The sequence below is a fragment of the Neofelis nebulosa genome, chromosome 2, assembly GCF_028018385.1.
Source record: "Neofelis nebulosa isolate mNeoNeb1 chromosome 2, mNeoNeb1.pri, whole genome shotgun sequence".
In the NCBI taxonomy this organism is placed as follows: domain Eukaryota; kingdom Metazoa; phylum Chordata; class Mammalia; order Carnivora; family Felidae; genus Neofelis; species Neofelis nebulosa.
Genome location: NC_080783.1, coordinates 211,056,607 through 211,066,325, shown reverse-complemented (window position 1 = coordinate 211,066,325; position 9,719 = coordinate 211,056,607). Strand labels below are relative to the sequence as shown.

General features: G+C 45.7%; 1 protein-coding gene across 4 annotated transcripts in view; it reads left to right on the top strand.

Moving 5' to 3' along the window:
• The first annotated feature begins 440 nt into the window (after positions 1–440).
• Positions 441–9,719, top strand: part of LOC131505431 (protein DDI1 homolog 2) — a 38,667-nt gene continuing 29,388 nt past the window's right edge. The window contains exons 1-2 of one of the 4 annotated variants that reach the window (XM_058718975.1): positions 441–809; positions 8,420–8,549. In XM_058718975.1, coding sequence (XP_058574958.1) covers positions 672–809; positions 8,420–8,549 — 268 coding nt within the window. In that variant the 5' untranslated portion in view covers positions 441–671. The remainder of the gene's footprint in view (positions 810–8,419; positions 8,550–9,719) is intronic. The other 3 variants (XM_058718974.1, XM_058718979.1, XM_058718980.1) reach the window with 3 other exon arrangements.

Genomic DNA, 9,719 nt, shown 5'->3' with positions numbered 1-9,719 from the left:
TCTCTGAGCCTCAATTTCTGCTTCGTAGAACACGTTTTAGAACTCTCTGCCTAGTTGTCAGTCGCCTATACCAAGCTGAGAGTTCTCAAGGGCCAAGAAAGACCTATCTTTTTACGCAGTTTTTGTATCCCCCTGGAAGGCGCTTCATAAATGCCTGCCGGATGAATGAGATTGTGGAGTCCGCCACAGACTTCAGCTATTAACCCCCTCAGTTGGTACATTTTTGATTCTCCTCGTTCCTTTCCTTCTCTCTCCTTTTCTCGCCCTTCCTCCTCCCTCCCTCTCCCCAAGCCCCTCCAATCCTCTCCCAGCTTCCCGCCTCCCTCTTCCCGGCCCGCCCCTTCGCCGCGTCGCGACGGCAGAGAGGGCCAGGCGGGCTTTACGGCAGCCGCGTTGCGGCGGGGCGGGGCGCCGGGCGGCTGGCGCGCTTGGCGGCAGCGGTGGGAGGCAGGCCGGCAGGCAGGCAGACGGAGTCGCAGGCGGGTGGCGGCGGCCGTGCTTGGTAGTGAGGGCGGGAGGGAGTGAGTCACTGAGCGTGTGTGAGGGAGGGAAGGAGCAAGCGGGCGAGCGAGCAGCCCGCGCCGTCCGCCCGCAGCACCAGCCAGGCCCCGCCGCCGCCCCGCAGCCCAGCGCCGAGGCCGGGCCGAGCCGAGCTGGGTCGGGCCCGGGCCATGCTGCTCACCGTGTACTGTGTGCGGAGGGACCTCTCCGAGGTGACCTTTTCCCTCCAGGTCGACGCCGACTTCGAGCTGCACAACTTCCGCGCGCTGTGCGAGCTCGAGTCCGGCATCCCCGCAGCCGAGAGCCAGGTACGCGGGGCAGCGAGCGGGGTGTCTCTCCAGGGCTGACCCTCCTGCCTTGGGGTCTCACGCCCTCCCTTTGCTGCTGGTGGGGAATTGGGGGTGGGGGAGCGGGATGGCCTCTCCCAGCTCGCCCCCGCGTCCGGGAGGGAGCTGGGATCGGTAGCTGCCCCCACACACTCCGAGCGTGGGGTGGGGTGCCATGGGAGGGAGCGGAGAGCCTGACCGCAGACGCACCCACTGCAGCCCGAGGGGCGCGTGGACTGTTGGGCGGCCCGCCCCATCTTCTGGCTCTTTGGCCCCTTCTCCCCTGATAATCCCGAGTTTGGGGTGTTGTGGACCTAAGAAGGAGCTCCAGATCTGCAAGAGTTCATACATTCTACTTCCCCGACCAGAAATACCAGTTTGGATCGCTGGGGTAGGTTGGTGTTCATCTGGTGTTCTGGACAGAGCTCCTGCTTAAGCAACCGTAATTTACCTTTAAATGTAGAGATCTGCACTCCTAGTGAAGGAAAAAGTTTGAGGCTTGCATTACCTTGTTTTGAGGCATTTGGAAATGCCCTGTACCTTTTTCCCTACCACATGGCATTTCTGATTAAATTCTCTTAAAAAAAAAAAAAAAAAGGTAGTTATTCGTTCAATTCAAGCTGTTTGTTTCTCTGGTTTCTTCGCTGGTAGTAGGCCAGACTCCTTCTTTATTTCAGGCCACAATTGAGAGTTTGGGTGGGTTCAGAGTTCAGAGCTTTATGAGGATATTTTCGTAAAAATGGCCCGATATCTTCTCAGTGTGATTTGCTTGCTTGTTTCATTTCCCTACCATGCTGGAAGGAAATTCAGCTGCTCTTACATTTATTTGAAATCAGCAACATAATTTATTCTCAGAATGCCCTGAGCTGCCACCAAACAGAATCGGTGACGATAACTCTGGCCTTTACAGGAAAACATTTACATCTCAACTTGATAAGTGGACGGTGGAGGACATGGTCTAAACGTTGAGAAAATTATAGAAGTCCTCCAGGGCCCCAGAATGTAAATCCTGATTTTCTACTGCAGTTATGAAATACTTCCAAAAACTATTGCCCAACTGCAGCGTGTTCTGCCCTTTATTGTGATAAACAGATGCGTCAATATTTTGTTCAGAAGTGAGTATGATTCCTTTACACGATGTGAACTTTAGAACCTTGGCATAAAGCTGAATATCAAGAAAGAATAGGTTTCAGGATGCAAAGTGTCACATACGCAGACCGAAGCTGCAGAAGCTACAAAGAAATCGGTAAAAGGAATTTTTTGCAAATGTTTTCTAAAAACTGAGGAGCCAGTTCCCGCCCATGAATCCCTCACGTGAAAAACTAGGGAAGGACAGTTTAAGTAGGGAAGTAAACACAATTCTGAAATTTTTGAAGGTGGCATTTTCAATTGCTCTCTACCCTCCGGTTCTGTTACCCTGGTTATAATCACCAGCTGGCGGGGGGAATAAAAAAATGAAAATGTAAGTTCTCATCGTTATTTGGGCTTGGGAGAAGCTGAAAAGTGGCTTTGCCTCTCTTCCTGCCCTTTTTGAGACGGGCTGTAACAAATTTAAAGGAAGAGACCGATGGAAAAGACGGTTCGTTGTATGGTCCAGGCAGGCACAGTCCTCAGTTAGCTCAGGATGTTAGGAGTACCTAACTAATTGAACAGTTAGGCTAACTCCACAAATTCTTTCTTATTCATTAGGTCACCATTTGGGCATTTACTTCCTCCCAAGCCAAATTAGCATATGGAAGCCTGGGCTCCAACTTCTGTGAAGCCTGTATTACCCAGCTGTAAACAGCTCCCCTGTTTCAAGTTTGTTCCGTTGGCTCCATTGTAACCTAACACAGTATCTATTTTAAGATGTCTGGTGGTCGGTTGTCTTTTCAGTTGCTTGCCTTGCCCATGAGGCAGGAACAGGATCCACCCTAGACACACACTTGAGTCATTTCCTTTCGCCAGATCATAACGGTAAACATCATTATAGTTTTACCTACAAATACATCACTTACTCGAGGCCCCCACTCCCGCTGCTTCACCGCCCAGGTTCTCCCATGTCACTCCTCTTCCCCTCCTAGTCCTCCTGCTTGCTCTGCCTCACTCTTGTTTACCTTCTCTGTCCTCGTTCCTTCACCTCCATTTCCAAAGGGAGTTTCTTCTTTCTTTTTCTTTTCTTCTTTCCTTTTTCTTTCTTTCTTTCTTTTTTTTTTTTTTTTTAAGGTTCCTGGCTGTTCTTTCCTGTCACAGTGTGTCCAAACCACGGATCTCCAGACTTTTTCAGTCAGGTTTCCCTTCATGTACAGTGTTTTGGAACATACATCTTTGCGATACATATAATCAATTATAAACATGAACTAATGTTATATGCATTATATATGTGCGCACATATGTATGGAATAACCGTAAACATCAATGAGTGAAGTAATAACCTTATGTTCATTATAAACAACCATAGGATAGCGTTTAAGGAAGGACGAACTAAAATAAATGGAAATGAACATTCTAATATTTTTCTGTTCCCACATCTTTAAAGAACCGTTTCGCCTGCCTGCCCCACATTGGGGATCACTGGTTTAGAATTCACACTTGCACATCACCATCAGTCGTGCATAAGTATGCACTTGGAAAAGACGTTACTTTTTAACAGCTCTAGTCTGATTATAGTAGTTATAATGTGATGATAACAAATTTAGAACAGAAACTATCTCTACTTGTACATGTGATTAAAGCTGGGCATGTTCCATCTCTTAATACAAGTGTGGGCTTGGAAGCCGGTCATGGCTCTGTTTGATGCTTTGATGCAGAACTTGGCTGGGCAGACTTCAAAGAATTATCAGAACTTAGCTTCACTTTAAATTAATGTCTTTGTATTTTTGAAACATCATTATAATTTACCCCTGTAGGTGGCATGTGGTCAAAACGTGTGCAGAATGTGTAAGGACTCTCAAAAGGCATGTGTAAATGCCAAGTAATATAGCAGTAACCGTATGATCCTGGGAAGGCAGCTCTGTACACAGCGTGATTTGTCATTTGTAAAACACTATTTTAAAGCAGTGGAAACTGAAATTTTCTATTGTAGCTGCTTTTGACATACTTATTTTTGCAGGTAATTTTCGTGAATTTTTTTCTGATAAATACTGCATATTCGTTTTAGAGAATTTGTACCTTATAGGAAAAGGTAGAGAGAAAAAGTTATTACCATATCACCCCGGAAACAACTGCAGCTTACTTCTTAGTGTATCTTTTTCCCTAAGCTTTCTTCCTTTTCTGTGGTTACAGTGTAACTTTTAAACATGATGCCCTGAACTGTACCAACAGTTTCAACTTTCTTTGTTCAGTCAAAGCTACATTGTCAGCATTTTTCCCTGACATTTCAAGTTCTTCAAATTTATAATTTTAATGGCCATGTAATATAGATGTACCGCAGTTTATTTAAAAATTTGCCTATTGCTGGGCATTTGAATTGGGGGAATTGGAAGCAGTTATTAGTAACATTTCCATGGATATCTATATTTAAGGCTTCGTCCCCATTTCTGATTGTTTTCTCAGGATGTATTCTTAGCTATGGAATTGCCAGGTCTTTTGAAAGGCTTTTAGTAACTGTTGCCATATTGTTTTCCAGAAGGGTTGGAAAAGTCAAGCTGTGGCATGAGATGTATATGTAGATCACTTGGCATATAGCAGGCTTTCAATTAATGATATAGATACTATTAGGGAGTCGTTCAGATGTGAGTCCAAAGATTTCTGTGGCCAGTTGATGGTCCTTACTGCTAGAAATGTATTGTTACGATTTCTGTTGATTGAAGACGAGAAGGCATTTGACCTCATGCTTAATGATGGAGTTGTTGGTCTTGGAGTTGTTTTAGTCTATTGTTAAATGTCGATTAAGCTTAAATTTGGTCTCTAGGGTGCTGCCTCTGGAGTAAGCACTAGCAGTGTGCCAGTTTCGCAGCTTGAGACTTGTAGATGTGTAAACTGTCCTGTTGTGTGTCCTCATAACTGGCAGAACCAGAATTCTTAGCTTTGTGGCCTTTGAGTTGGATATTATGGTGGAAAGCATCACCAATGCCTTACCAAAACTCTTTGTTTTGACTGGTGGAAATGTGAAACCATGGGTCTGATGATACACTCTTGTTGAGCTGGAAACTCATTCAGATTTCTTATAGGACTTGAGCTATACAATAATCGTCTTTCTTAGACTCTTAAGCCTGTTTTAACAAAAAGAAGTCGGTTCTTTGTGGCTGTTATAATTTCAGCTAAGCTTTTGTTTATTTCATTTGCGTCCTTGGACTAAAATGGAATACGCCTGCTGCTTTGTCAGAGTGAAGAATGTTTTGCTCCTCACCCACATTCTTCAGTCTAGTATTTTTAGGAAATGGGGCAAGATAGCAATGTTCCACATGACATGTATGTGTTTGGTGGTAGTTATTACCAGGATCTTAAACTTTTATTGTTAGATTGGGCTGTCTTTATTTTAAAAAGTTTTTTTTTTTTTTTAATGTTTATTTATTTTGGGGGGAGAGAGAGAGAGACAGAACACGAGCAGAGGAGGGGCAGAGAGAGAGAGAAAAACACAGAATCCGAAGCAGGCTCCAGTCTGGGCGGTCAGCACAGAGCCTGACGTGGGGGCTCGAACTTACCAACCCTGAGATCATGACCGGAGCCGAAGTTGGACACTTAACCGACTGAGCCGCTCAGGCGCCCCCAGGCTGTCTTTATTTAAAAAAAAAAAAAAAAAAAAAAAATTTTTACAGCATCTGCTGAGGAAAGACTATGTCCACTGAACACCGTGGAGTTTTTACGTGGAAGTCCTGAGTGAGGAGCCGCCACTGGTCCTTCCTCATGTTCAGGACACATTGATAGGCTGAGCGGTGCACAGGGTTTTGGTTCCCCTGGTAAGCATAGGCCCTCAGTGGTGACAGATGGCTTAATAGCTCTTGTTCAGGTCACCAGCTAATTGAGCTGGCCACATTGGACTTCGGTTTGGGGCAGTTGTATGTGGTCCTTAGGGAAGATCTCCCACTCTTGGAGTCAGGCAGGTGTTCCAATCCTAGTTCTATTCTTTTTCCTTTTTTTATGTTCTTATTTTTTTCTTTCTTTATTTTTTGGTACAAAATAGATGGTTTTATCAAAGCACAGGGATAGGACCTGGGGGCAGAAAGAGCTGCCCTAGTTATCTTCTTCATAGCTGTGTAGTCTCAGGTCACCGCACTCTGTTTCCCTGTCCGCAAAAGGGGACGAGTAATGCCCACCTAGAAATGAGAGGGCGTAGGATGAGGCGGGGGACTGTGGGAACCCGTTCCGATGGAAGTGCAAGCCGTGGTAGTGTCTCCTGTCTTAATATGGCCCTCCAGGTAGCATCGCCAGCTTGAAGACAAGTCTTCTGCTGGATAGGAGCATTTTGATGCTCTGCGTTTGATTTCCTGTTGTAGATAAATGTTCTTCTATAAGTACAGTTAAAATGTGTCAACCGATTGTATCTCTACATATACTGATGGTTGAGTTTCTGAACCTGGAAAATTAAGGAGCGGGCCGTGGACCACTCAGTACCTTTGTCGTAAGGTGGCTTCGCTGTGTCGAGGCCACCTTGTGAGAGCCGCCTGCGTGGCATTTCTGTTGTCATGCCTCCTCTTGCTTGGTGCGCACCTCAACTGGGACACTTGTCCCTTCAGATTTATGGTAGTTTTCCCAGCAATTCCACAAGTTACCATACGGCCCTCGGGTTGTATTGCAAACAGTCTGTGTTGATTCTGTTGTACTTTCGCCACGCGATATGTGGTTACGTGAGGGAGAATAGCAGAGTGTGAGTGGATCGATGGAGTGACAGTCCAGTGGACTGCTGGAACGTGTTTTAACTTTGCAGGTTGAGGGTAAGGACCAACGGTCCATTTTCTAGTACTGTATAGAACTTAGGAAGTGTAATCGGCCCTATGAGCTCTGAGTCCCATTTTTTTGTGCACCCCCAGAAGTATTTGGCTTTGGAAATTCAGTTTCCTGTTGGTTCTGCTTCTCATGTCAGTGAGAGCAGATATGACAGATCATTTTTCCCAGCAGAAGTCTGTATTTTTCAGGTTGCGTGTCAGGCAGTCTTCCTGCAAGAGCTGTGAGGACATGTGAGGAAGCACTTTAAAATGGTAGACTAGCAGACCGACCTGGAAGGGACAGCTGTAGCGATTATCTAGCCCCAACCGCTTGCTTGACGAACGGACATGTGAAGCCAGGACCAGCGGAGGGACGCGGCCACTGTCAGAGCCAGGACAGGACTCGGGTTCCTCAGCTTGCACGTGGCCTGGTGCACAGCAAATCTTTTGAAAGAAAACCTTTCAAAGCCCGAGTTTATTCTGAACACCCCTCTGCAGTATGTAATAGTGCAGGATAGGTTTTATGTTCCTTTGTGGTTAAACTATAGTATGCCCTTTCTCCGTTTTTTTCCTACAGCACAGTGTTTCACCTGCTTTTATGCTCTCAGGTTTTTTCAGTGTTTGATTGCACATCAAAAAAATGTTTTTATTAGTAGTACATCCCTGATCCAGTAGAAGAGAAGGAAGAATGCATAACAGGCAGTGTTTGGAAAACTTTTAGACTTGCCAGTGTGCAAGATCATTTAAAAATGGATACATTGGGATGTCATATACAGCTTGGTGCCTGTAATTGACAAGACTGTATCCCATACTGGAAAGTTGCTAAGAGAGTAAATGTTAAAGTTCTTGTCACAAGGGAAAAAAAAAAAAAGACATTTGAGCTATGCAAACAAAACAAATTCCTGTCCTCAAGTAGCTTCCATTTTAGTGGAACAGAAAGACAATAAAGAAACATATTTAAGGAGCTCCTGGGTGGCTCAGTCGGTTAAGCGTCCAACTTTGGCTCAGGTCATGATCTCATGGCTTGTGAGTTCAAGCCCCGTGTCAGGCTGTGTGCTGACATCTCAGAGCCTGGAGCCTGCTTCGAATTCTGTGTCTCTGTCTCCCTCCCTCCCTCCCTCCCTCCCTCTCTCCCTCTCTCCCTCTCTCCCTCCCCCTCTGTCTCTCTCTTTCTCTTTCTCCCTCTCCCCCCCACCCCCGCTCTTGCTCTGTTTCTCAAAAATAAACAGTAAAAAGAAATAGATACTTAATATGAGAGGGTTTTTAAATAGGGTGGTTAGTGAAGGGCTCTGGAAAGGTTATATTTGATCAGAGACCTTAAAAAAGAGTGGCTGGGAGGGCGTCTGGCTGGCTCAGTTGGTAGAGCACGTAATTCTTGATCCTGAGTTCAGGCCCCATGTTAGGCATAGAGCTTACTTAAAAAAGAAATAGCTGGGGAAAGAACATCCTTCAGGTAGAGAGAAGAGCAAATGAAACAGTCCCAAGGGGGAAATTGATCACATTATTTAGGGAGCAGCAATTACGGTATGAAATGAAGTCAGAGGGGGAGCCAGGGACCAAATTGTTGGACCTAGCAGGTAACGGGAAGGATTTAGGCTTTTATTCCAGGTGTGATGGGAAACCATTGGAGGGTTTTGAGCAGGCTGGGACTGACATCTGGTGAAAAGGGACACTGTACGTAGTCTTCCTGCTTTCTTCCATGTTATTTCTCAGTGCTTCATATGGTGAACTCTTTTCTGGTTGTAGATCGTCTATGCTGAAAGACCCCTCACAGACAACCACAGATCGCTGGCTTCCTACGGCTTGAAAGATGGGGATGTCGTGATTTTACGACAGAAGGAGAATGCAGACCCTCGACCTCCAGTGCAGTTCCCAAGTAAGACATTCCTGACACAGGCATCAGGAGACAGCATAATGCAGTGGGTCAGAGCTGTGGACTAGCTTTGGGTTCAGACTCCGGGGTATAGAGTCTGCCCCTTGGTTGCTCTGTATCCTTGGCTGGGTTGACTTCCCTATGGCCGTTTTCTTAGCTGTGAGAATAGTGCGGCCTTCAGCACGCCCTGGATAAATGTTCGCTTCTGTTGTGATCAGTGAGAACTGTATCCTGGGGAAGGACTTAAGAGGCCATCTGTGCCCGTGATTCCTGACTGACTGTTGCTGCTTCGTGTCTGGCCCTCAGCTAGCAGGCCTGTGTGGAACATTTTACAGTCAGCCAGGCACTTGCATGCACATTGCACAGGATCACGGTTGTAGGGGAGGAGATTCCTCTTTATAATTTGTTATCGTTAACAGACAAAGCTCCGGTTTTAAGTAATGTCTTTGGTGTTACAGCTAATAAGCGAAGGCATGGGAACTAAAACATGGTACTTTTCCCGTTGTACTGAGCTTTTTGAACAGTAGGCAGCTGGACCACCAGATTCTGCTCCTTGCCCACCAGCCGTGTTAATCATGTGAAAGGAAACTTACCTGTCTCGATGTTCTATCTGGAATAGGGGTTTAGAGTCTGGAATCTGTGCTTTGGGATTTAGAACGTTTCTGTGTCCCTGAAATAAATACGCACAGTTGCGTGGCTGAGAGCATGTGTGCATTTGATAGGGAGAGGGTCAGTAGCTTTCTTTGGATACTCAGAGGGGTTCACGATCTACAAAAGTGGCCAGGGTTCTGATGTGGACCCCTTTAATGAAATGTTAATAGTGTTTTCCATTCCCTGCTGTCTTCAGGTAGATTTCTTAAATACTGCTTAGTCTCTAGGTCAGTGGGTTTAAAGTTTGTGGTTCCAGCTGATGAGTGTCTGGGTGATGATGACACATGCCAGCTTAGAACACAGTGCATCCGTTCAGCCCGAAACTGGGGCTGTAAGAGACCATCAAGCACTGTTCCTCCCAGATCGGGATTACATTAGTCCCTTGGGTCTACTGTTAAACTTTAGAAAGAGTTGTGACTTGAACATGTCAGTCAAAAAAACCCAAAACAAATCTTCCTTTGGTTAATTTGGTGAAATTGTTAGTTCTGGAGAATTGCTGGTTGTTGTTTTTTCCTGTACTGT